Source organism: Euleptes europaea, chromosome 4, assembly GCF_029931775.1.
Source record: "Euleptes europaea isolate rEulEur1 chromosome 4, rEulEur1.hap1, whole genome shotgun sequence".
Taxonomy (NCBI): domain Eukaryota; kingdom Metazoa; phylum Chordata; class Lepidosauria; order Squamata; family Sphaerodactylidae; genus Euleptes; species Euleptes europaea.
The window spans coordinates 87,332,008-87,359,566 of record NC_079315.1 but is presented as its reverse complement, the minus strand read 5'-3'; the positions used below and the strand labels follow the sequence as shown (position 1 = coordinate 87,359,566).

General features: G+C 41.5%; 1 protein-coding gene across 1 annotated transcript; it reads right to left on the bottom strand.

Annotated features, from left to right (window-relative positions):
• Positions 1 to 746: 746 nt before the first annotated feature.
• On the bottom strand, positions 747 to 14,827 carry GTF2H2 (general transcription factor IIH subunit 2). The gene is made up of 15 exons (XM_056847964.1): positions 14,740 to 14,827; positions 14,564 to 14,641; positions 12,998 to 13,034; positions 12,594 to 12,680; positions 12,142 to 12,192; positions 10,707 to 10,761; positions 10,284 to 10,389; positions 9,175 to 9,265; positions 8,897 to 8,984; positions 7,849 to 7,956; positions 7,168 to 7,231; positions 5,743 to 5,846; positions 5,107 to 5,209; positions 2,511 to 2,550; positions 747 to 975 (listed from the first exon to the last, which is right to left on the bottom strand). Exons 1-15 carry the CDS (start codon positions 14,793 to 14,795, stop codon positions 862 to 864), a joined length of 1,182 nt encoding a protein of 393 aa, XP_056703942.1. The 5' UTR covers positions 14,796 to 14,827; the 3' UTR covers positions 747 to 861.
• Between the last annotated feature and the right edge of the window lie 12,732 nt (positions 14,828 to 27,559).

Here is a 27,559-nt window from a genome sequence, read left to right as displayed (position 1 = left end):
GGAATAAAGGCAAGCTTAAACGTGAAAGGTAGGGAGAGAGGGTTTTTTAAATACTTTGGTATTTCTCACTCCTTCAAGTATTAAAATTAATTAGAGCCTGCATTTTAGCTCAGATTTCCTTCGGCCTGCCAATTCAGATTGCATGGGTGTGTTTCTGCTTATGAGTAAGAAGATCATTCACAGAACCTTTGGCCTTATGAACAAGAGGCAGAGCAGCGTGTGCTACAATGCCATTTCTTGCATACAAACATTGAAGAGCAGTTCCCGAACTTTTCCTAACAATTTTTGCTTTTAGCCTGTGAACAGTGGGCAACACATCAATGTAACAAAGTTTCTCAAAAATCAAGTGGGTGTGGTTTTTGGTTACCTGACGTCATTCTGTGTAGGCAGAGTGGGAATAAGGAATTGTTTCATTGTAAAAGCTTTAAGAGAGCTGAGAAGGGGCATCGCGCCATATTTTCAACTGATGCACTTAAACAAAAAGATTACATTCCTTCTTACTTTGTTGAGAAAATATCTTACAAAAAAAAACCCTCAAACCATGAAAACACAAGCCATAATTTTAGTACAGATATCCCTTTTATCATTTTCACAAATACAGATGAGCACATTATTCAGAATAATCCCAAAGAAAGTTAAATACTTTAAAAAAACATGTTATTAATATCAAATAAATGAGGTTGTGCTTGTGTATGTATATATTACAGAGTTGGTGTGAAAATAAAATACTCATTTACACAAGCATAAATCTAGTTGCTCTTACTCATCTTTAACATATTGCTGAAGACGTTTTCTGAATAGACACAGTGGACTCTGCGCAGGAATGTAACAAGTACAGTCTAGCAAAGGGTGGTATCGTCATCAGGGAGGAACAGGATGCTTGTGAATGCAGCCGGGACAGCAGTGCAGAGTATCGTGAGCAAAAAGATCACATTCCACACAAAACACACACTGGCAGACTTTACAAATGTAGACCTGAGGGGAACAGATTTAAAATAGATTTAAAAATTCTAAAATCTAGATTTTAATAGATTTAAAATAGCGTTACAATCACAGCAGAGAACACACACTAATTATATTCAGGAATTTTTAAACAGATTGATTCTCTTCTGTGCCTCTGATGTCGTCATAGTATTTGATTTTACAGCCCTATATTACACATTAGTTGGCATATATCAGTGTTTGCAACTATATATAAACAAAACAACATGCAGTAAAGAGTTTGTGACAAACACAAATGAAGTTTTAAAAATGTGTGTACACGGGCAGCCCATTCCTGAGCCTTCGGTGGCCAGGGACAGAGTGGCTGAGGCACCACCCCGGTGCCTCCAAAGCTGTTCCCCAGCCACTGAAAGACTCTAAAAAGCCTTTTTAAAGGTTTTCTCTTTGAAAATGGGACATTCTGCCCCAAAGAAAACAGCGAGGCTACGCCAGCAAAAACCTGGTACAGCAACACTGTTGTTTTCAATTGCTTACATGGGGCAAAAGTGATCAGGAAGCTTCCTACCGGCAGCTCCACCCCCCGCAGCACGCCGCAGGAATGCTCCCCGGGATGCCAGTGTGGGGCTTTGCACTGGTGGGACACCGGCGGGAGGCCCAGCCAGTGTCCCTGGGTGACACTGGGAGGATGGCGTCCGGGTCCCCCCGCCGGCATCCATGCCACCCTGGATGGCGTAAGTGGCGCTGGCGCAGGGGGCACAAACATCGGCACAGCCCCTTGCTGGCCTCCTAAGGACTTTCGTCCTTTCGGGTCAGGAATGGGCTGTCAATATTTTATTTTGCAAATATATCACTACAAATCCTTTCTTCCTTCTGTTCCCTCATTAGAAGATGGAAGAATTCCCACATACCTGCATTCTGTTACACCTCTAGTTTGGCTGACTTTCTGCTAAAGGGCCAGCTGCTATTAGAAGGTCAATTCTACACGAGATTGAATCCAAAAGACTTAAGTGCAGAGCTCTGCTGGCAGAGTGGATCTTTTCCCACTTCCCCTTTCCCACTGCAGTTTATTGCTGCTCCTGGGAGGTTGGAAATTTCTCAGGAACAGTATAATGTGGGCAGTGGGGGACAACGTTAGGAAGGGAGAACTGACAAAATCCTTCTACTAGTGGAAGATGGCTTTCAATCTAACACTGTATGCGTGAATTGTTAGGTGGAAACTGTCCCATATTCAGACTCTTCTACTCTGCAGAGTGAGTTCATTTGCATATGCACCAAAGTTCAGCTCTCCATGTGTTGTGGAACTACTTTAAGCATTTTAAAAACTATGAAGGTACAAGGCCCAAGTGTCATTGTACATTTAACTTGAAAAGCTGAGGTGCTTTTTGTTCATCTTCTACCTTGTATCCAATTTAACCATTTGCATATTACTAAATCATGATGCCTTGTTAAAAAACTGATAGATAACCAGGCTATTGGCATGTGCTTCAAAAGAGACATTTCCTAAAGATGACTTGCTTTGAGAGAAAGCTAACACAATGCAACTGGTATATTGAATATTTAGTACTTACATGTTGATCTTTGATTTCTCCTTGGCAACCTTGACAATAACTATTTAAAAGAGAATGTTTACCAAGATGTTTTAGGAAGACCAGTAAATACATACTGCATGTTTATGGCAAATAAAGCTTATTAGAGCAACTATACAGCAGCTGCTGTTCTTGTTGCAAAATACTGGATAGTCTCAACTAGCTTCTCAAGAGTGACAAGCGACACCTTTGATGAGGAGCTGCATAAACAAATGCCTAATCATTTATCTGATGTTTGGGAATTCATCCCTAGTAACAAGCTTTTTGCAGTGATTTTTATAAAAGCATTATTTTGTGACATCGATAACTGCAGTCTTTCTAATGATACAAGCTAGTTGCACTTAAACATATTGTGTTTAAACCATGGTTTGCACTACAAATTGTGGTTAGTTTACCAGATGTCAGTAACAAATCCTAGTTTGTAAACCTAGTTTGTCTGTTTATTAGCTTCTTTCCTGCCTCTCAGTGAGGAACTCGGCGGCTAGGCAGCTGCACGTGGCAGTGTGCTCAGTGAACGGCTGATTGTGAATTCAGACACTACAACAAAACACCACTAGCTACATGCTCTAGTTTGCAATCCTGGTTCAATGCCCGCCAACAAACCAACAGTGATGGACAGGTTAGGTTCCACTTAAGAGTGACCTAAGGGAGTCCCATGGCGCAGAGTGGTAAGCTGCAGTACTGCAGTCCAAGCTCTGCTCACGACCTGAGTTCGATCCCAACAGAAGTTGGTTTCAGGTAGCCGGCTCAAGGTTGACTCAGCCTTCCATCCTTCCGAGGTCTGTAAAATGAGTGCCCAACTTGCTGGGGGTAAAGGGAAGATGACTGGGGAAGGCAAATCACCCTGTAAACAAAGTCTGCCTAGTAAATGGCGGGATGTGACGTCACCCCATGGGTCAGGAATGACCAGGTGCTTGCACAGGGGACCTTTACTTTTTAAGGGAGCTGACAGAACATTGCTGAGAGGGACAATTAAACAGCCACTAAGGGAGGTGGAATCAGAGCCAGCTGGCAGTAGAAGTGGCTTGAGCCTGACAACAACATAACAGCAACCTGCTGCTGAAAGCCGGCTTGTAACAAAGAATCCTGAATGCCTGAACAGGGCTATGGTTCAAAAGTTACACTGTAAAGAAACTTTGTAATCTCAACCCGATCCACTCCAATGTTGTGTTCAAACCATAATACATAAAACACCCTTGTTTGTTTAACCCTGTGGGCTGGATGTGTATGGTCTCGGGAAAGAAGCGCACATACTCAAACTAGTTCGCAATCTTTATAAATATACAGAGTGATTAATAAAGGGGACTGGGCTATCCTCTCTTGTGGTGTCTCTGTGAATGAGAGAGAGGGGACCTTGCATGTGAAAGAATCATGGCTCTCTACATATTTTAGAAGGAGAAGAGGGGTTGGTTTTTATACCCTGCTTTTCTCTAGCTTTAAGGAGTCTCAAAGCGGCTTACAATCACCTTCCCTTCCCCACAACAGACACCTTGCGAGGCAGGTGGGATTAGAGTCCGCCGCTCATGTGGAGGAGTGGAGAATCAAACCTGGTTCTCCAGACTAGAGTCCCCCGCTCATAACCATTACACCATGCTGGCTCTCAGGAGGTAAGACAGGTAGCGAACTGTGACTGCCTGACCTACCTGTAACCCTGAATCTGTGTGACAGAGGTTGTAGAGAGTGGTAGGGTCTCTGAGTGAGTGAAAAGGGTGTCACAACAACAAACCCAGGTTTGTTGGTGGGCACTGAACTACAATTGCAAACTAGAGCATGTAGCTAGTGGTGTTTTGCTGTAGCATCTGAATTGCACAACTATTTGGTTTTTGGTCCATCCACGGTTTATAAACTAGTTTATCATTACACCTGACTATATCTGCTATAAACATAAAGGAGCAAAGGCTTTGATCTATAAATATTCCAGATACTGCTAACAGATTACTGTCAGAAGGCATTAGTCACTTATATTCCTCCACAAAGGGCCCAGTTTATCACAGCAAACTCCAATTTGCTTATTGTATTAAAAGCTGTTACTGTCAATGAACACGTTTTTAAGCTAGTGTTAAAAAAACCTATGAACACCACATTTTTAAGCTAGTGTTAAAAAACCTACAAACTATTTCCCCACCTTTTCCAAGTAACAACAGGGAACCCAACAGGAACACCAGAAAACTATAGCAATCCATAAGACACAACGGCACACATATGCTTTCTCCTGCTTTCTGCTGAAGCAGCCATAACTATCAAACCAGTCTGATAAAAGCAATTTTGAGATAATGAATGTTTGATATTTTGCACATGAATTATCAAAAGCAGTTTTATGATCTAGTGCTTGTAGCTGCCATGACAAATAAAATAGTCTGTAACTTTGCTCTTATTTGTCATGCATTGTCAAAGATATTGTGGACAGTATTTATTTAGAAAATTGTTACGCTGCCTCCCCAAAAAACTGCTAGAGGTTGTAGATCATGCTGGTACCCAGTTATATGTAGGAAACACTAAACAAAGTTGAACTATCAGTTTACTAAATTACAGGAAAGACCTGTAATTTACATTGATTGCATCGAGCAACTTTACATACCGTTCTCCTTTATACTGTTCCACTGGGACTTCCTGAAAGGCATCCAAAGGAAATAGGTGATGATAAGATCGAGCCAGATGAGGCGCAGATACTAGTGTAAGCGCTAAAAAATAAATAAATTGGGGAATTATAAGGAAGATACTTGAAGAACCATTCAAAGTGTCTTTAGGGGGGGAAAGACAGCTTTTACACATTAATCGGCGAGAACCCTCAGGTTACAAACTCAGGTTGCCAAATTTTGTGCTGTCTCCATGAAGCTTCGTAGACTTCTGCTAGAATGATGCTATTGGCACTTACTGCACATTTTTCTACTCCATCCACTTTTATGTAAAGTGTTCTTAAAATTTATATAATTATGTCTAATTTTTTTAATGCTTTTTTAATATTGTTCATGCGAGGTTTATTGTTGTATAGCTTTTACTGGTCTGATTGACTGTACCAATAAATATTATTATTACACATTAATCCATTTTATTGACACTTCACAATTCTGTCCTCCTAAAAAGCTATTTGGAACCATCTGCATTCAGTTCTGCAATACAATCCACTATCAATTTGTATTATTGATACAAATACTATGAATGAACAAAATTCCTTCAACGACCAGAATCTAGTCTCATGGTGACTGTTACTTACCACAAACTTTGCATTCCACAGGAAGTTCACAGTATTTGGCTCTACACTGCGGACAGAAATAACCTCCCAGTGTAAGACCCGGTTCATTGCTGTTTTCCAGGTGCCTATTAAGAACAACACAGTTTTCTGGAAAATGTTAAACAGAAATATTTAGCCCATGCAGAACAATTAGCATGTGTGGCACTGGTTCGATATATTTTTCTGCCTAAGGCCTCGCAACACCCCCTCCCCTTCTACCACCGCCTCCACCCAAGCAGATCGTGTTCCTTGTCCTTTCTCTCCCAGCCCTCATTAAAGTCAGTCCAATGAGCCACATATGCATTATAGGGCTTCCGGAACCTTTGTTTTGCAGGATCCATGTTTTGGTAATCTTAGTAAGGGACTACTGTAATGTGCTCTATGAAGAGCTGCCCTTGAAGGCAACAAGCAAGCTACAATTGATGCAGAATGATGCTGCTAGATTGTTGACAGTTTAAGACCACGATATTGGGTGCCAATTTATTGAAGATATCCATGTTAACCTTTAGAGCCCTTCATTACCTAGGAACTTCATGTCCATGGGACTCCCTCCACCCCTGTGTGCATCATCAGAGATGGGGTTATCAGTTCCTCCAGTTAGGTTAGAGAGAATGAGATTTTGGCTGGTTTTAATGATGAGAGCCACTTTGAGTCCACTGATCATGAGAAAAGTGGGATATCATTATTTCAGAGAGGTTAATAAATAAGAGTTTGCTCATTATTCTGGTGGCTGTGGCAACCAAAATTATGGGAATATCTAGCACAAGAAAAGAAATTTGTGAGAGTTTAGGAAAACACTATAAGATATAAGCAAATTGCTGAACCAATTTTAAAGAGGATTTGAGGGGAAAGAACACAAGGAGAACCATGTACTCTCAGATGGAGGGTGGCAGTGGGTTTCGCCCCTCAAAATTTGCCACCTGTCATTACTTGGCCTTATGGCAGAGCCAGTACTGAGTGCATGGTAGTTGGTTGTGGTGAGTTAGGGCCTTGGAGAAGCAATGTGTGAAGGAAAAAACACTTGAATCCTAAAACAGCGCCTCCTCCCCACCGCCCACATACACCGAATCTCAGGAATGCGCTGATAATCTGCAGATGTATAAATATGCAAGAGCAACACTTAGGCAGAATTCAAGGTAACACCCCCCACCCCGAAAGTAGGCATGAGAGAGGACAACTTATGCACAGGAAAAAGTTTAGGTTTTCACCACTGCAGCTCCAGCAGCTGAAGAGACAAACAACTGTTCTGTTAAACAAAAATCAGTTCCCTTCTTCAATTCCTACAGCAGCAAAAACAGAAACTTCAAAGAAAGATCTGGCTACATGCATATTTGTTTTCCAAAGCTCTTGTATATCTTTTGGGGACTGTGGCTCAAGTACCATGTATCACAAATACATTTTACTCACGCCATGCTAAATGATGGTTTTGCATCAAGATCACTAAGAGACGCGATAGTGTGCTGAGGAAACCCTAAGAAGAAAAAGGAAAGAAACCCAGTTATTACAAAGCTTGATTTTTACCACTGCTTTGGTGAATGTGTTCACATACTGAAACCTGGAGTGAAATATCCTAGGAACCCAGATGATAATTTTCCAGAAGCTGTGAATGATACATTCATACACAGTAGTTCAGAGGCTGCTTCAAGGTACAAAGCATTTGACTATTACAAGCTCTACCAAGAACATGGGGGGAGTGCCACATTGGAACATGATGTCAGAGGAGCCACAAGCAGCCTATTAAAGAGCCACACGTAATTCCTGAGCCACAGAGTATCACTAATGTAGATGAAGCAGTTTGGATACACGTTACACATGGACTGTAATCATTGGTAAATCTGTAGCAAACATCTTAATCAAATACTGTAAATAAGTACTGTGCATGTCAAATATAATATGTTCACTCAGCACAGCAATAGCAGACCAATGGTATAAAATCCCTTCCAACCACAAACCATAAGCGAAATCTTCCAGCTCTGTTTTTCTTTAGATCTATGCCAGAGGCTTGTCACTCAACACACAAATAGATTGTCCAGAGCTGTCAGGCTCATTTAAACGCGAAGTATTTGGAATATAACATAAATTTCTTACCCATTCGAATAAGGGAGCTTTCAGAACTGGAACAGGCTGGTGGTGGACTGACGTGCTGCATCAGGAGTTCCCTGTAATGACTTTCATCTAAAATTACGTGATAGGTTCCTGCCACACACGAAAGAACAAACGGTTCAGTGTTCCGAGGGCAGCTTTGCACACAGTCGCTCACTCACCACCTGCGCCAAGTAACAGTTGCCTCCAAATGGGCAATAAGGGAATTTGACCCCAAAAAAGCAAGCAGCTTTTTCCCCCCTTTTAAGTCACAACTTATTAACGCAGGTGTATGTGGGCAGGTGAGTTAGTAAAACTGTTGGTTAGTAAACTGTGAACTTGTTTTCTAAGCTGATTGAGAATATTCATGTAACAATTGAAATACTTGTTAATATGTAAAGGAAGAAGTTTATGATTTTGAAGAAATTTTGATGACCCTCAATAGGACTATTTGTGTAAAGTATATCACAATTTAGGCAGTTTCTCTTATTCATTTTACTTTACATAGTTATGTTACCATCTGCCATCTACCACCATTTTTCATTGTCAAAATATACTGGCTATAAGGAAAGTTTAACTTGTTGTATAAACAATTAAAAAGAACGTCCCTAATTTATGAATTACTTTATTTCATGTAGAACAAATTATATAACATATCAATTATTTGACATAAGCCATTAAACAAGCAATTTTTCAATGTGACTTCCAATCAGAAATTTAAAAGTCACAGGGAAATGAAAAACAACACCTGCCAATACTGGCAACTAGTGCTTTTGTGGGATCAACCACCATCCCATTTTTTTGTGTGTAAGCAGCATTTGCTTATGTATGGATTCAGTGGTATGGATCCAGACACAACCTTGTAAGAATAGAAGGCACATTTTTTCACTCTAGCTGTAACCTCTCACATCTCATATAATATCTGAATGTCCCCTAGTCCTCAGGAGAGGGAGGGGCCAACAGTAGAAAAGGACATCAGATCTCTTCCTGTGAGGAGTTTCGTTTATGGTCCCCTGGATTTTTCTTTTTCTTATACTTATAGACTCATACATACCACCAGTTTCCCGCGCAAGTACAGTGCAAACTCGAACTTCAGCAGAGAGGCCTATGACGGACACTCTGATTTTGACTGCCTTTAAACACTTTAAAAGGAAAAAAAAGAGAAAACATACACTGAGAGGTTTAAGAAACTGTAAAACACACAAAGCTTTCAGACTTCTGTGACACATATTCCCCCCAACCAAGCAGGTCCCCCTGAATTTATCCCCCGTCAAGAAAGGCCCTGCATCTTTTTAGACTGTTTAGATAGTAAAATATTTTAAACTTCTGTACCTTAATTAGATCGTATATATTAGAAGGATCACATGTTGTTAGACTGCTGAATATTACCAAAACCTCTCTACTTGTATGTCCTGGCATATGCCTGCAGAGTAAGAAAGCATTCATTTACACTTGTTATGAAAACAGGTTCTAAATATCTAAGGCAGAGCCTTCTCAGTTTTAATTTAACAAGGAGTGGTAAGTTATACTTTACACATTGGCTAAAACAAGATTAAGATTAATTCCTGATTATGCAAAAAGCAGCAGATCCAGCCCCCCTGACTCTGATGCACATACAAGAGCTTGTGCACAAAGCATGGAATCTCCCATGCTCATTTCTGTGACACTTTCAGCAGCCCCCCCCCCATTATTTGAACTCAGAAGAGCTGAAATTATAGTTGGCAAGTGATCTAAGGCGGCTGAGAGCAAAGAAAAGAAAAGAGGAAACAAATCATCTTAGAGCATAAGGATGCTACCTTATGCATTCCTCAGAATACATACAGCACATGTTAGTTGCCAGAATATTTCCACAGTTTGATATGAGTTAATCGAGAATGGCCAAAGCCCAGGCGTATTACATGGAAGATATGTGATTAGCATTCTTCATGTTTTCGTAACATTAAAAAAGCAGTGGCAGAAGAAAGAAGGTAGGTGTGTGTGTCTGTCTAATTCTCTCTCACCTTGGCTAATAGCAGCTCCAGAGGAGATTTCCATTGGAAAAAGGACACTGGAGGCAGAAGGGTTAAAAAAAAGCCTCCACTTAGTGGGGCAGTCTTGACAACCAGCATGGTAGTGCGGTAAGGTAGTCCTGGTCCCATCAACGCTGACCAGTCACTCTCTTACTGCCTAACCTACCTCGCAATGTTATTCTAAGAATAAAATGTAGGAACAGAGAGCTCCTGGAAGAGGAAGGAAGGACAGGGTGGGGACATATGTAGTTTGGTCCCAAGAGGAACTACCCTCCAGGAACATCTACATGTGGCATTTTGAACTGAAATACTGCTGCTCAGTAGTAACATTCTAAAAAGTTAATAATTCTGTTATTCCTTAGTATGATCACAACCAGAATTAGCTTCTATTTCTGTCTTCATAAAAATATTAAATAGACTACAGATACTCACTTTAATGTCTGTGCAGCCAGATTTAGGGCATTATATAGTGATGGCTCTCCATGACAGGACATGTCTACAGCTTTCTTCAGAGCAGCTGTGTGTTTTCTTGGATTCCCTATAAGAAAAAAAAATATCCATCCCTATAAATTAATCCAAAAACCTCAAATTTTTGTTTATATGCAGCTGAAGGTAGTAAAGTCACAAACTGTTTTCTAAAATGCTGATCATCCTCTAATTATCCACAGAGCAACCAGAAGTCACTTATGTATTGTTAACTGTGTTTTAAAAATGTATTTAGGAGCAAAGTCATAAATATTTGTATTAGTCGAATCAGAAGGAATGGCCAAAAAGGCCAAACTATCTGATGGTTCACTCAGAAAGAGCTGATATCATTGATCTTTGCTCAGAATAAAAGGAATGCATTTATCATACCTGAAAGCTCGGTCAGTTTTTCAGCTCTTTTACCCTTTGTTACAATAATGCCAACCTGCAACAAAGAGGCCTGCTGTTAATAGGTTTCACAGCATAATAAAGTCTCACAGGAGTTGAAGTCCAATAATGTACTTTGTTGGTGGCAGAAGAGCCCAGGAATATGTGCTAGCCTCTAACACCAACACAAGGGAACATTGGGTTGCTTCCCCAACTAAAACCCGGTATGGATTCCCTTCCTGAACAGCTGGCAGTGCATCCACACAACACTCAGAGCCCAACAATGCTATTCTGCAAAAAGTGTTACTTTCCCCAGCAACCACTATTCCAATTTCCTCCTCGCACCTTCTCTTGAAGAGGGCTCTGCTTCTTTTAAAAACAGCTTGTTACTTTCAGCATTCCTGAAATGACCTTACTTAATCAGTTTCTGTTCTGAGGACTGGCAGGGGCAGAATTACGGAAGATCCTGATGGTTCTGGAAGATCTTGCAGAGTTTGTTCTCTGCACAGGTGTGCAAGGTCTGGGTGTGCCCAGAGGTGTGAGCTGAAGGGCTCTTCTCCATCAGCTCTTTGCTTCAGGATTGGGCCTAGAGTTGGTTGAAGATCAGCCGGTGGCGAGAGAAGAACTGCTTGACCATCAGAAGCCTCCCTCGCCTAGAAATTTCATTGCGGCAGCTAGTATTGTCAGCAATGATTTTATAGTAGCGTTTCTTAGCAATTCTCAGTGGAAGTACAAAGGGTTGGATCCAACCAGCTTTTCCACTGGTGAAAGAGGGAGGAAAAGGTTCTCTCTGACCACTAAAAAGGCTATGTTGGAGTTCACAAGACCCTGCATGGAATGGAGAATGTAAAAGAGTAGAACGGACAGACTGAGTGAAAAAGTTGGCTAGATCCAACTCAAAGCTTATCTATAATTTTGCATCGGATTTTTTGGGGATATGACATAAAAAGGATGAAGTTCTCATCATTGTTTATATGTGAAGGGTTACCCCTTTATTCATTTAAGTATTACAACGCTTTTGTCATAGCTTTGCTAAAATTGAGTGAAGAGATTAGGATCAGGTTTTATGATACTGCTCATCAGAACATTTGTTCATGTAATCAAAACCCTGAAGTCTGAAAAATCAGGATGGCTCCTTAATTTCTGGGCTGACCTCCTAGGGCCAAAGAAAATGTATCCAGGCCTGGTGTACAGCATTTCCCCCTCGTTCTCCAGAAGAGCTCATGCTTTGCATGCAAACGATCCCAGGTTCAATCCCTAGGAACCAAGGCAGAAGGACAGTCCTTTATCTGAAAACATGGGAGAGCTGTTGTTAGATCTGTCCTAGTACCAGGCAGCTTCATATGTTTTTAACTTTATCATTGTACTCAAAACTAGAAGCATGTTTCAGGGCAAAAACTTAGAGAAAAAGCATATTCTGGGTGCCTAGTGTACCTACCTGACTAATAGGATTTTGGTCAAAGTATTCTTCAACAAAATATTCCAAGAGCTATGGAAATATAAGTATTAAATTAGAACAATTAGCATTGAAGTTATTTTATGAAACACAGCTTTACTAATATCTCCACAATCATTTTTAGACCTGTTCTTCAAAATATGTTTTTAAGGATCAACCAGTGTTATTTCAAAAGCAAGTACAGGAAATATTAGCAAAATTTATGATTGATCTAGGTTCTGGATTTATGAGACCTGAAGTGAAATGATTTAAGTTTATTTGAAAAAATTAACTTCCCAGTCCACATATTTAATTAAAAGTTAAGTCATCCGGTGACCTTCATGACTGAGCAGTTGTTTAAAATTTGAGCTTCCCTGTTCAATACCAGTAGTCTGCCTACCACTGGTACTGACTTAAACATCGTAAAGATTAATGTGTTTTGAAAAAATAAATACCTTTAAGGTGCAAGTTAGCCTGTTCGGTTTTAAATCTTGGTCTTCCATCGTTCTCGATCCATCGACCACTACGTACAGGTGACGCATCTATACAAAGATTAAAAAAAAAATTTTTTTGTAGCAGTCCAAAATCATTTTATGAACTGAAAAAAATGATATCTTCACAGCCAACAAATAACAGACTACAGGAAATATTCAGCCTCTAAAACTTAGAAATTTGTTGAATGATGGTGTAGCTGAGTCTTTTTTGCAACTATCTGCAATCCATGAAGAAAAATAAGGTGTCAGGTCATTGTCCTTAATATCCTCTGAACCAGACATTTAATTTCTTTATAGCATTCCAGTGCAAGTAGGTTCAAAGGCAGCCAAATTAACTTTAGAACAAACAAGGGAAAGAGTCTTACCATCCCAAGTCGAACTTGTCCATGATGTTCAAAGACTCTTGAAGGAGAAATAATTATGTTCAGAGACAGTGGTTATTGAATTTCATAGCATACATTCTGCAAAGCTAACATGAACATGAAAGGTTGTATTTGCTTCCAAAAAGCAGAAAGAAATTCAACATTCAAACATATTAACCAAAATTTGGAAGGTAGGTTCTGATCCAGTTAAGAATTAAGATGAGTTAAGAATTAAATCAATTGTCGAAGGCTTTCACAATCAGAGTTCATTGGTTCTTGTAGGTTATCCAGGCTGTGTGACCGTGGTCATGGTATTTCCTTTCCTGACATTTCGCCAGCAGCTGTGGCAGGCATCTTCAGAGGAGTAACACTGTCCTTCAGTCCTTCAGTGTTACTTCAGTGTTACTCCTCTGAAGATGCCTGCCACAGCTGCTGGTGAAACGTCAGGAAAGAAAATACCAAGACCACGGTCACACAGCCCGGATAACCTACAAGAACCAATTAAATCAATTCGTGTTATTTAAAAAACTTTCAGTTCAATATCTGCATGTTTCCGCAACCTCACGATTAGATTATTATTATGTGGTCTACATGTTGAGCTGCCGTTGAAGACAACCCAGAAACTTCAACAGCTTCAAAACGTGGCAGCCTGATTATTGTCAAAGGCTGACCAACAGGAGCTAATCTTGCCCATCTGGCTGCCAGATCTCGCCAATCTCACCACTGGCTGCCAGTGTCCAATTCAAGTCGCTAGTACAGAGCTGTAAAGCCCTTCGCAGGCCAGGACCCACATATCTAAAGGACAGTCTCCTACCATATATCCCTATGCAACAACTATGGTGCTCAGGCTACAGCCTACTGGCTGTTGCCCCACTTAAAGTATACCAGAGCCTGTGCATTGCAGCTCCCAGGGAGCTGCTTAGGAGACTTTGCAAGGCCATTTCATTTGCCAGGGTTTTTAAGGGGGTACAAACTTGCAGGTGTATTTTATAGGAAGGGGATTATTTGGGGGTTTAGTTTGCTGGTTTTAAATTGTGATGCTCTTAGTTATAATTTGTAAATTGCCTCGAGCCATCAGTAAAAGCAGAACATAAATATTTTAATAAGTTAGTGAAAATAAGTTTAAACGGAGGTGTAAACCACATATTTGCATAATTTATAACATCATTTATATATCAATACAGTAATTTGTAAATGGCACATTTACATTTTGCCAAAGATAGTGATATACACAAATACATATCTATGGCATATACTTTTCTCAGGGCATACATTTTCAACTCACTGATATTACTATTCTTTTACATACTACCATCGCTATAGTTTACACAGAGTTTTAAAGTAATATTGTAATTATGGTTGATAGAGACTTACCAAAGTCACCTGATTGGCTATAACTTCATACAAGGAATGGCTAAAATATTCTCAATCTAAGTAGAATACATTTTGAATACAGAGAACTTTTCAGCCTCTCCTTGTAGAATTACACAAGGATGCAGATAACTTCAGAATATTATTTGTTTTTTGCAATCAATTGTTTAAAAAGCTGAGGTGCAGCTTAGTGCTTACCGTTTCCTCTTGGCCTTAAAAAGAATATCCTCTATAGTGGCCTTCAGTGATCCAGACTCGTCTTCTTTAAGTATTTCCCTACAAGCAAACAAAGTTGTGTTTTGTACGCTCATGCAATACAGAGATTGCAATTCTTAGACTTATTTTTAAAATGAAATTTATAAAGGCAAACGTACCATGTTCTTTCATAGCCACCTTCCCACCGTTTGGTTCTTTCTGGTTCCTCTTCCATTTTTCTGAGCCCAAAACCTCCTGGTTAGGACAATGAGATTATATAAGAATTGTGCTTAGTTTAAAACAACACTTCAAAATATTTTATTGATGTCAAGGCCACAACAAATAATTAGCTAAAACAAACTCAAAAACTTGAGGCTTAATTCTCAGAGGGCTGTATCACAGGCCTGATTTAAACATGATACAGAAAGGCAACACAGGGCTTTGTATTTGCGTAGCTGCTACACAAGGAAAGAACCTAGTTAGCCTGGGTGGGAGTTGTACTGTACTAATCAAGAATGCATAGCTTTTTTTGCATGATTGGCAGCAGTTTAAACAAGATGCTGTTGTGCAAATGCAAAATTCCACAGATGAGATGCTTCGCCTCACTGCATCATGTTTAAATCAGGTCTCACTGGACTCTGCAAATAAGCTATTTCCTTCAAAAACATATACAAAATACCTAGTGTTGCCAGCTCTGGGTTGGGAAATACCTGGAGATTTAGGGGGTGAAGCCTGAGAAAGGCAGGATTTGGGGAGAGGAAGGACTTTGATAGGGTATAATGCCATAGAGTTCACCTTCCAAAGTGGCAGTTTTCTCCAGGTGAACTGATTTCTGTTGCCTGCAGATCACTTGGACTCCCAGGAGATCTCCAGCCACCACTTAGAGGTTGGTAACCCTAAGAATGCCCATGATGGTGCAATCCTAAACAGAGTTAAAAGGTAAAGGTCCCCTGTGCAAGCACCGGGTCATTCCTGACCCATGGAGTGACGTCACATCCTGACGTTTCCAAGGCAGACTTTGTTTGTGGGGTGGTTTGCCAGTGCCTTCCCCAGTCGTCTTCCCTTTACCCCCAGCAAGCTGGGTACTCATTTCACCGACCTCGGAAGGATGGAAGGCTGAGTCAACCTTGAGCGGGCTACCTGAAACCGACTTCCGTCCGGATCGAACTCAGGTCGTGAGCAGAGCTTTTGACTGCAGTACTGCAGCTTAACACTCTAAATCCTTCAGTGAATATAAGGATGTAATTCTACGCTGCAACAGTATTTGGCAGTTGGTCTATTGGAATTTTGTGGTCTTGTAGGAACTGCAGAGGCCAGTCTGCTGCACCGGCTATAATGAAGCATTACAGAAACTGAGGAAGGAGACAGGTGCTGAGGTCGTGAAAGCAGGATCTACAAATGTCCCATCAAAGTCTGAGGATCTTACTTTAGCCAGCTCAGAACATATAGCTAATTCCACTGCTGCAGCACTAGCTAATACACAGAGCTGTCGTGCCACTTTTGGAAAATTAACGATAGCATTTCAGAGTACAAAGACCACCCTGCCATTTAGGAAGCTGTGCCGTCTTTTGACAAGCATTCCCCTGCAGTACAAGTCAGTTAACAAGTACGCTGGGCACTCGCAACACATTCTCTCACCCATAATTCACAGTGGGTAGCCGTGTTAGTCTCTGCAGTAGTAGAACAGGGCAAGAGTCCAGTAGCACCTTAAAGACTAACAAAAATATTTTCTGGTAGGGTATGAGCTTTTGTGAGCCACAGTGGCTCACGAAAGCTCATACCCTACCAGAAAATATTTTTTTAGTCTTTAAGGTGCTACTGGACTCTTGCCCTGTTCTACTATCACCCATAAAACTTTCAAAAGTCACAACATGCAAATAAATTCATACATAGCTGGTGCTGTCTGAGAGTTGAAAATCACAAGACAGGCTTTATGAGGGTCTACACATTAAATCGCCCTGACCTGGATGGCCCAGGCTAGCCTGATCTCAGAAGCTAAGCAGGGTCGGCCCTGGTGAGTCTTTGGATGGGAGACCACCAAGGAAGTCCAGGGTTGCTGTGCAGAGGAAGGCACTGGCAAACCACCTCTGTTCGTCTCTTGCCATGAAAACCCCAAAAAGGGGTCGCCATAAGTCGGCTGCGACTTGACGGCACTGTACACACACACACTTCAGCATTGCTGCAATCGCAGCCCAAAGAAAGGGACCAGGCCATGGTAAGGCTCCCTCGTCCCACGAACAGGCGCTCGTAGGCAGAAAAGCATTATTACCCGCAGAGAGAATTTCCTCGCTGTTAACTACCTGGGGAATCCTGCAGCTCCCCCCCCCCCCCGCGCCTCTCTCTTGTCTCTCCGCTACAGCGAGGTGGGGGAAACGAAAGGAGCTGGGCCTAGAGCGGAACACCAACTCGCAAGCGCTTCGGGTGCCTTCTAGGATGGTTTTTCTTTCTGGTGAGCGTCCCCCTTAAAACACTCCGTCCGCGGCGCCAGCGTGAAAAGAAGCGTTCCGCTAGAAAGGAGTTGACGGTAAGGGGGGAAAGTCCGATTTAAAAAACCAACAGCAGAGTGGTGCACTATTTATGCACGGGAGGTTTTGCCTTGGAGTTGCCGCTCTCTGGATGCGCATTTCCCCCCATCCAAATTCTCATACCTCTGCATGGGGGCTTATTGGCCATTTATGCACGGGAGGGTTTTGCCTTGGATATTCTGCTCTCTGGATGCACATTTTCCCCCATCCAAATTCTCATACCTCTGCATGGGGGCTTATTGGCCATTGATGCACGGGAGGTTTTGCCTTGGAGTCGCCGCTCTCTGGATGCACATCCCCCCCCCCAATCCAAATTCTCAAAACTCTGCATGGGGGCTTATTGTTGAGTTTTGAGAATTTGGATGGCGAAAATGTGCACCTAGAGAGCGGCAAATCCAAGGCACAACCTCCCGTGCAAAAATGAAGCAATACTGGACTGAACGTTCCTAGGTCTGATGGTACACAAGACTTGTTTAATTTTGCTGCCGGGTGTATTAGGCTGTATTTCCTACGCCTGCGGCGTTACAGCCCAACCCCCTTCAGTTATTCCCGTCGACACCAATTTAAATAAATGGGCTTAGACTTCCCTGTGTACGGCCCTGGCCTGGCTAGCCCGAATCTCATCAGGTTTCGGAAAGCAAAGCAAAGTCGACCCTGGTCAGTATTTGAGTGGAGGAGCACCAAGGAATACCGGAGGCAGGCAATGGCGAACCGAACATCTGTTGCCTTGAAAGCCCCACCAGGGGTCGCCATAAACCGCAAAAAAAAAAAAAAAACCAAAACCTCTGCGCGGAGATAATAGTTTTTTCTTTATAGATGCTATCCCACCCACTCTCCATGGAGCCCAGGAAGGCGTAGACCAACCCTTCATTCATATTTTCCTTTCCTTTTATCAATTAGAAGCTCCTTGATCCATTGATCTTGAGCAGCATCTATCTAGTGTTGGAGGGATATAAGGACTGAAACACATCTTGCCACTGACCATGTAGCCTTGGGGTCCCTGTCGCTTAGTAAAAAAGGCATTGTGTCAGTCACAGAGGCATTGGATTTGTATATTAAAAGGGGGGAAATATAGTGCGATCGAAGTTCCTCGTAAAAGCGGCATTCCAAAAAGGCTAATGAGTCAATAGAGCCAGAGGAGCAAGGGCAGATCCTGTCTGAGTATGGTGTATTCAGGATTCTGCCCTGCATTACCATAGAAGGGTTAGCATTCAATCTAGCCAAGCAAAAAGCTGTACAGAGACGAGGAGTTGTCAGATAATATGTATAGGCAGGCAGACCACGTGGAGGGGGTATTCCGAAGAACTGGGATGAACAGACGCGACGAGCACGAAAAGTAGTGCTGTTATAATCGAGCTCCTTCATATTTTATCCCATTTGAGGTATTTTTAGTCTGGAAAAGACTCAAGAGCAGCATACTAGATGAATTGAACCAGGGGTCTCCCTGGTCATGATCCCACAAGAGTAACTATAGCACATTGGCTCAGATACAAATCTCACTGCACTGCTACACGTTATTTGGTACGCACATTTGGGCGGAATTTGGCCAGCATTGAGAGTGTGTGCTTGCGATTATGTGTTTTCTTTTTCCATTGAATTCTTTGGCAAAGAGGGAAAGGGACTACCTCCATGCATGTTGCTGGCCCCACAGAAGGACAGGCCCCAGGAATCTTCCTCCCTGTATTCTTGCCACTGGCCAATCTACTTGTCCCCAGTTGCCTTGGATGTTCCTAGAAGTAGGTTGGTTTGTCTCCCATTTCTGGTCCTAAACCGCCCTAAATATCACAGTTTGGCCTGAGTTCCTCCGGGCTTGGGAGCTAAGCAGGGTCAACCACGATCAGTACATGGAGGAAGGCAATGGCAAAACCACCTCTGCTCTTGTCTTGCCTTGAACACTCCATGGTTAGGGTTGCCAACCTCCAGGTAGTATAGACTTTGATAGCTCTCTTGGTCTGTGTTAATTTTGGGATCATTTTTGACCCATTGTCACATATTTGTTGCTCTAAGAAGTGTGACTGTATGTAATTTGTTCTCAATATATTCCTCTAAAAGCAAGATTTGCATTGTTATTTTCCTATATTGGAAATATTTGTCTTGTGCCATATTTTGAATTCTATACTCCTGTAAGCACTTGTAAGCCGTTGTTTGATTATAACCTCCAGGTAGTAGATGGAGATCTCCCGCTATTACAACTGATCTCCAGCCGATAGAGATCAGTTAACCTGGAAAAAATGGCCACTTTGGCCATTGGACTCTATGGCATTGAAGTCCCTAAACCCTGCCCTCCTCAGGCTCTACCCCAAAAACCTCCCACCGGTTGAGAAGAGGGACCTGGGAACCCTACCCATGGTTGGGGTTGCCATGACTCGATTGCAAGTCGACGGCACATTCTTTCTGGTTTTAAATTTATCCATAATGTATTTTTAGGGTCCCACTTCCCTTTACTGGGTGTAACCAGAATTGCACAAGTCTATATAGTAAGGACATTCCATCGTTTTGTTTTCATTATGGAACCAGGGATATGGTCGTGTCAGAATTTTATTCCATCATCATGTTGCCACTGCCACCAAATACCAACAAGGAAAATCCTAAATTATTAATTTGCCTCCTCAACAGAAAAAAAAGTTTGACCACAACGCCTTTACCCGTTTCCCCCATTCTGAACATGGGCAAGTTTATTTTATTTGTTTGTTTCTTTGTTTACCTTATTTACATTTCCACCTTTCTCACTGAGGCGCAAGGCGGACCACACACTATGCAAATCAGTAGATTTTGTTCAGTTACAGTTGTGGTGACTTGTGGTGCTTTTTTAATGAGCCATTTCATTGCCCATATGGAGAATACATTGAGGCCAGGACTCAGTCTCCTTTTCCTCTTTTTATTCACTTGCAGTGACAGAAATCCAAAACCTGCTTCTCTTTTAGCTGTGGTGTCTCAGATAAATACATTAAAATATGACCATATAAGCATGACTTTCAAAGCAGAATCTAGGTGAGGCAGACAAAGAATTTCTTGCTGTACTGCATTGCTCAACAAGCAGCTTGAAAAATGTTCCCACCAAATTCACTACCCAAACCAAACAATGAAGTTATATGATAGAAATTCATGGTCATAAAAGTGATACTACCAGTAGTTTTCTCAGAGCTGAAAAAATAGTCCACACTACTTATTCTGGAACAATGCAAGATGGAAGGAAAGTTAAAAAAAAATGTGTTTTTTAGTTTGTTTTTAAAGTATCATGAACACATGAAGCTGCCTTATACTGAATCAGACCCTTGGTCCATCAAATCAGTATTGTCTACTCAGACCAGCAGCGGCTCTCCAGGGCCTCAGGTAGAGGTCTTTCACATCACCTACTTGCCTGGTCCCTTTAACTGGACATGCCAGGGATTGAACCTGGGACCTTCTGCATGCCAAGCAGATGCTCTACCACTAAGCCATAGCCCCTCCTCTAAATTCAAGTAATATATCTGCACAATTTAGAAAGGTTTGGAAGAGTGAATGTATAAGCATTGTATTCATAAGCGTGTGTGTGTAAAGTGCCGTCAAGTTGCACCCGACTCATGGCGACCCCTTATGGGGTTTTCAAGGCAAGAGACTAACAGAGGTGGTTTGCCAGTGCCTTCCTCTGTATAGCAACCCTGGACTTCCTTGGTGGTCTCCCATCCAAATACTAACCAGAGCTGACCCTGCTTAGCTGATGTAGGAGTATAAAAGACAAAACATTATGAACACAATCAAAACAACATAATTAGAGCCACAAAAACAGATTTGGAAATAGTATTTAAATCAGTTTTAGCCACAATCTTCATGAAGAACTCCCACAGCACTTCCATAAAGTAAAATAATACACAGCAAAAGCAGCAGCATAAATAAAAAGGTAAAGGTAAAGGTCCCCTGTGCAAGCACCGGGTCATTCCTGACCCATGGGGTGACGTCACATCCTGACATTTCCTAGGCAGACTTTGTTTACAGGGCCAGTGCCTTCCCCAGTCATCTTCCCTTTACCCCCAGCAAGCTGGGTACTCATTTTACCAACCTCGGAAGGATGGCTCAATCTTGAGTCGGCTACCTGAAACCAACTTCTGTTGGGATCGAACTCAGGTCGTGAGCAGAGCTTGGACTGCAGTACTACATCTTACCACTCTGCGTCATATCATAGCACAGTAAAATCAGAAGAGTGAAACCATAAGTAGGTAAGGATGTGAATAATATATTTTAAAACAGGAACAATAAAATCATGAAACCATAAGTAGGTAAGGATGTGAATAATATATTTTAAAACAGGAACAATAAAATCATGTGAAGAAGGAGAGCCAATAAATTTCACAGCAGCAGTCAAGTGAATGGGGAGAGGGCAAATTCCAACCAGGGAAGCTTCTGCTGCTTGGAAGAAAGATTATTCTTTACTGCATGCTGTTAATTTATTACAAGTTACTAAACATATGCAAGCAAATACTAATAATTTTTGTATGCACAGCTGCAAGGCTACACTAAACTAAGCACAGGAGGAAAAGGGATTTTTGTTCCTTGTAGGCCAAGCTGCCTGTATCCTGCACAAGGAAACCAAATCTAAATGTTGTTATACCGGGGGGGGGGGGATTGCTGTGTAAAGGGTTATTGACTGACAGTTACAGGTTAACTATCTAGTTTTACTCCAGTTTATGATCTAAGAGAGCAACGATAATGCTGAAAGACCTGTTTTGTCAGGTTTCTTGCAGTAGCATAACATTGGCTGTTACCGCACTTGTATTCCCAGCGATGTATTAAGAGTTTGAAAACATTATAAAAAATACTGTGCACTTTGTTTGGCCCCTTTAGCTGTGAAGACGTCTTCCAACCATTTATAAGTCGTAGTATCCAAAAACCCTTTTAAAGCGATGTTTTTTACAACATTTTCAAACTCTTAATACATTGCTGGGAATATAGTGTGGTAACCCCCATTGTGTGGAAGAGAGAAAATGCAGAAGGGAATATGCCCTTCAATTGTGGCAAAATACAAAGGAAAGGAGTTATAAAGCTCCATATTTACAAACTTTGACAGAACAGTTCTGTAGAGGGAAACTGACCCCGAGAAACATAAGTAAACTTCCATTTACACAATGGACATTGCTGTCTTCTTTCCCCGCCGGCTACTGAAGCAGCTCCCAAAGGCTAGAGATCTCTGGAATAGTGAGATGTTCCACGGAAAATTGCAGCTAGAGGTGGGAGAGAAATGAGCAGACTGCAGGTACACATCTCACTTGCATGAGCAGAGGTATCTTCTGCCCTCACAAGAACTAGATCCACACATTGATGGATATTGTACTGTTGTGAATATTCACCCATTGGATTTCCATCAACATGTGACTCCTACCAAATACAGCCATCTCATGTTCTTCCAAATGTTTTGTTTACTCTGCAGTGTCATCAGGATTTCTGTGCAAATGCAGAAACTTAGAAATTTCTTGGCATGATAGCGCAATCTCAGAAGCTAAGTGTTGACCCTGGTTAGTTTTTGGATGGGAGACCTAAAAGGAATACCAGGTCGTGATGTGGAGGCAGGCAATGGCAAACCACCTCTGAATAGCTCTTGCCTTGAAAACCCTACAGGGTCGCCATAAGTTGGCTACAACTTGATGGCCCTTTCCACCGCCATGATATTACAGATGAAAGGTTTACCAAGTGGTTAAATGCACACCATGATAAGTTGCTGTGTGGTGGTAAATAATTTGTAGTCAATCTGTATGTCAAGCCAATATAGGACTTAGCAGAGGTCTTCTCTTAGCTAAGGTTTTAGACTCTGGATGCCATATACATTGGAAGTATTGTGTTGTATCTTTGATTCACAGAAATGGCAAATGTTACCATATTCAGTGCTATAATGTTAAAATGCTGTGGTGCTTCAGTGTAAAATGCAAGTATGAAACTAGCTGACTTCCAAGTTATTTATCCTAGTGGAGTCATATATACTATTTCAGGGTTCCCCAGTGTGGTATCCCTGAGTGTCCACCAATCTTTTCATAAAGTGGGCAGAGCCATTGTAAGGCAGGGCTTGTTATTGGCTGCCCACATTTAAAGGAAAGGGTTTTCTAGTGGGTGTACACAGGAGTAGCCAGTGGAGGAACAGGAGAATTGGATTTTCTTCAATTAGTTTTATTCCTCAGTCTCCCTCCTCCCTTGGGCTTTCCTTCCTCTTTTTTTTAATTCCTCCTGACCCTTCCCTCTGGCTCTCTTACATACCTTTTTATTCCCCTTCAGCAATTATTTTGTAAAGGAGGGAGGTGTCGCACTTGACTCCAACTGCTGTGGCAGCCATTTTGGGATGCTATTCACCAACCCCTCCCAAAATTCCAAAAGTACTCACAGGCTCAAAAAGGCCAAGGACCCCTGTAAGAAAGAAAATATCACATATTTAGGGACCCAACCCATCAAATTCTGCTACCGCACCACACCCATTCAATTCCACAAGGCATGCACAGAATCCATGGAAATGAAGTACAACTTTCCTGATTAATCAGCCATTAACGGTTTAATTTTTATTAAGATATTAAATAAATCTTACTAAACATAATTATAAAGTTATGACCATTTAGGTTGCACCATATTAAAAACATTATACTGGAAGAATGTGTCATGATTATGACTTCATAATAGTCTAGCACCTTCACATTTCCCAGCAACTTTGTAGTGAGTACATTTACAGTTATGGTATGCTACAAGGGCTTGCAATTAAAGATGGGTTTTCCACTCTGCAATTTATTTGCATAGTTCAGGATACCATGCCATCCTTAAAATTCTGCAAATAGTTACCATATTTCTTCTGGAAAAACTTATTGAGTCAGTAGTTTATTAAGCACCAACAGTGTTTGGTGCTTGTTAATCAACATTCATGGAATCTCTGAGTGCAATTCATGGCTCACACCCATCAGTGTTTTCTCTTGACTCAGTTTGAAACTGGGTGAGGACTATGTTTGCATTGCTGTTGTGTTTATAAAAATACTTCTCCCACAGATGTAAGGCAGACCAAATGTTTGCTTGTCATTGATTGCAAAACAAAACATGGTCTTTAATTAAAGATAGACACACATGATCACAAAAGTGCTTCAACAAATGGCCAGTACCTTCCCAACTGGGATAATGATCTTGGGGAAAACATTTTTTCCCCACCTAAGCATGGGATAGGCCTTTAAACAAGACCTAAAGAGCCAAGTTCTCAGGGATTTATCATCACTGAGCATTACTGTTGATTCTAATGGGTGTACACAGCTTCTGCCTTGTTCCGTTTCTTACTTTTCCAGATTGTTTTACAGATATATTAAACTTTTTTAGACCAGAGATACTCTTCAAGTCCGAAACCTGGATTATAAATAATCAACAATCCTTGACTAAACTTGCACACATCTTTGTGGCCGCAGTTGATGTAGCAGCTGCGTTTGAACATTATGGTGAAGGTACCTGTGGTACACCATCATACAAGTCTTTATTGTTGACATTCATCAAGTCCTTAAGATGATTTGATAAAACTGGTTTACTTGAAGAGGACTAGGGGTTGTTTTGTTGTTGTTTTTTGGCAAGGAATGCTGTCAACAAAAATAGGGGAGGGGTCATATTAAATTTGCATACAAGTTGCACTTCACAAAACTGTCTAATCTTTAGCGGGATTGCCTTAGATTCAGGGTGCTCTTCATTTTGGTTAATACAGTGTGTGTGTAAACATATTCCCCATGTTTTGATCATCTGTTGCTCTCTGGAGCTGATCAACTGAATCAGAAGTCTTGCTGAACTGGAATAAATACGTCTTTTATTTTATTTTTTGGCCATCAAATCGCAGCTTATGGTGACCCTGTAAAGATTTCAAGGGAAGAAACATTCAGAAGTGGTTTGCCATTGCCTGCCGCCACATCACACCCCTGGTATTTCTTGGAGGTCTCCCATCCAAATACTTGCCAAGGTTGACGCTGAGAGCATGTGACTGGCCCAAGGTCACCCAGCAAGTTTCCATGGCAGAGAGGGGATTTGAACCTGGGTTTGCCAGATTGTAGTCTGAGACCTTTACCACTACACCATGCTGGCTCTCAAATGTCTCAGCACTCACCTATCCCCATCCCACCCATTCCTTGATGGGGAAAATATCGGTGTCATTTGTTGCCCAAATAGAAAATATGGCCAGTATGATGGTCTCGTTAATACACATCTAGTAAATTTATTCATGATAAATTGGTCTTCATAGCAGTTCCTCTAGCCACCTTGTCCAGAGACATGAATAAAACCTGAACTGGCACTGCTCCAGATTCTAGTAATCTAGAATTAAGATTAAACATGAAATAGACAACTGAGCATTACACTGACTTGGCATGCTGTGATTGGCGAAGACCACATGGGATGTCCAGTGATATCCTCTTCCCCAACTATGTAACACTTTTTAACCCTTATTTATGAGAGCTGCTGGCTTGCAGGCTGGAAAAAAAATAGAGGACTACTGCTGCTTACATAAAAAATTGAGAAGGCCAGGCTGCTGGATCAGGCCAATGATCCCTCCTGTTCAGCACCCTGTTTCAAACAGTGTCCAAACATATGCAGTAAGGAAACACCCCTTCCCTGTTTGTCTCCTAAACACACACACACACTCACACTTCCAGCAATTAATATCCAGAAGTACATTTCCTCTGAACTTGAGATGTTCCATTTAACTGGTATGGCTAATAACTGTTAGACTATCCTCTACTACAAATTTGTCCAAGCCCCCTTTTAAAGTCATCCAACACTTACTGCAGTCGGAAGGTTAGCTGATCAAAAGAGACTGGCTGACATTCCAGAAACATCAAGCCTTAGTAACTAGCTCCTGGCTAAAATTGTGAGTAGAAAAGGCTAACTAAGAATTAGCAAATTTTAAACTCTCCTAAAGCCCAAATCCCTGTATCCTTTTAACTTTTGTGAATGGGCAAGAATGAAACTGTTGCCACCTCCATGAATGACGTACTAGAGTTTGGGTGCACTGCCTTGCCCACTCCCTGACCTGGGAAAATCTCTTTCAGGTACTCCTCTTAGAATCAACAATTGCTGCTTTCCCAGCATAAGGGGGGGTAATGTGGATTGTCAAGCAAAGAGATGAGGGGGCCTTTTGTATAGGGAGCACCTTGTGCAAGCTCTCAGAATTAGGTTCTTAATGGAGTAAGTTAGCATGTAGGAAATGCCATTCATTCCAGCCTTTATAGTGGTTAAGGCTATAAATGTGAGTAAATCAAACACTCCCACTCTTAAGCTCAGTCTAATTCTCATTAAAAATTTCTTTATGTAAAAAACCTGAGTTTTATTGACACCATATCATGTGTCAAGAAAACTAGCCTTGATGTACACAGTTATAACATTCAAGATAGACACATGAAAGTCCAAGTTCTGTTCATATTAATTATATTTATTAATTCTCTATTGCCTGATTTTTCTCTTTTTTAGCAGTCTACTGAAATACTTTCAAAAGCCATCTGGAATCCAGAGCCCTGCATCTATATGGGATACTTCCTCACATATACATTCCCTTTTGCTGATAAGGGTATTCCAGTTTTGAACCATATACATTCCCTTGGCATAGCTAAAAAGCAGGAGACCTGCTTGCATCCCTAAGGCTGCATCACTGTAATACAGTCAGCATCACAGAAAGGTTGATTGCAAATGTGGCTTTCTCCAGACCTAAAGAAATGCCCATCTTCACAACATTAGCTGAAAATTACAATCAACACAGATTTAAGAGCACCAATATTTCATCATCATCTTTATACCTCACTAAGAACAGTTATGAAAACTATGGAAAGTCATGTTAAATTGTATACGATGCTTAATCAATTCAGGTTTTTAAAGTTTAGTTTCAATATACTAATGCTTACACAGTTTAATCCCATGTACCGAGTAGTTCAAAAAGCTACCACAACATTCTGTTATCTGCTGTCAGATACAGAACAGCCCATTTGTGACCCTGCCAGAAAAGCTCTCTCCAAAACCAAGTTTGTATACAGCCAAATGTTACCCTCACTTTAGCAATGTGACACACAAGACAGTATTACAGTATCACACTGGTGAAAGTAAATCTCAGCCTAGCAGACCTAGCAGGTACATAGGGTGCCCAATTGCCCAGTAATGAGGGGCTATCGCCCGTCAATTGGTTTAGCTGCCCGCCAACATTCAGCTGCTCTGCGGGCAGAAGCAGGCCCAGGGAAGGGAGGAGGAGCAATCGACATCCCCTTTGCAATGACATCGCTTCCGGTTTATGCAGAAGCGCCGGCATTACATAGAGGGAAGCTCTAGCACTCTCCCCAAAAACTCTATGGAAACCACAGTTTTTTCGCGAGTGCTATGGCATCCACACAGTGCAATGTTGGCACTAAACCGGAAGTGACGTCATTGCATAGGTGCCACTGATCGCCATCTTGAACCCGCCTCCCTAAACCTCCTGCCAGTTGAAGGGACCTGGCAACCCTACAGATACAACATTGATGAA

Excerpts from the sequence above, each read along its gene's own strand:
- GTF2H2 (XM_056847964.1), bottom strand. The coding sequence starts at position 14,795 with ATGGAAGAGGAACCAGAAAGAACCAAACGGTGGGAAGGTGGCTATGAA. Across the intron at positions 7,232-7,848 it reads AAGCTCCCTTATTCGAATGG|GGTTTCCTCAGCACACTATC; the intron begins GTAAGAAATTTA and ends TTTTCTTCTTAG. Across the intron at positions 5,210-5,742 it reads TGTGGAATGCAAAGTTTGTG|CGCTTACACTAGTATCTGCG; the intron begins GTAAGTAACAGT and ends TTTATTTTTTAG.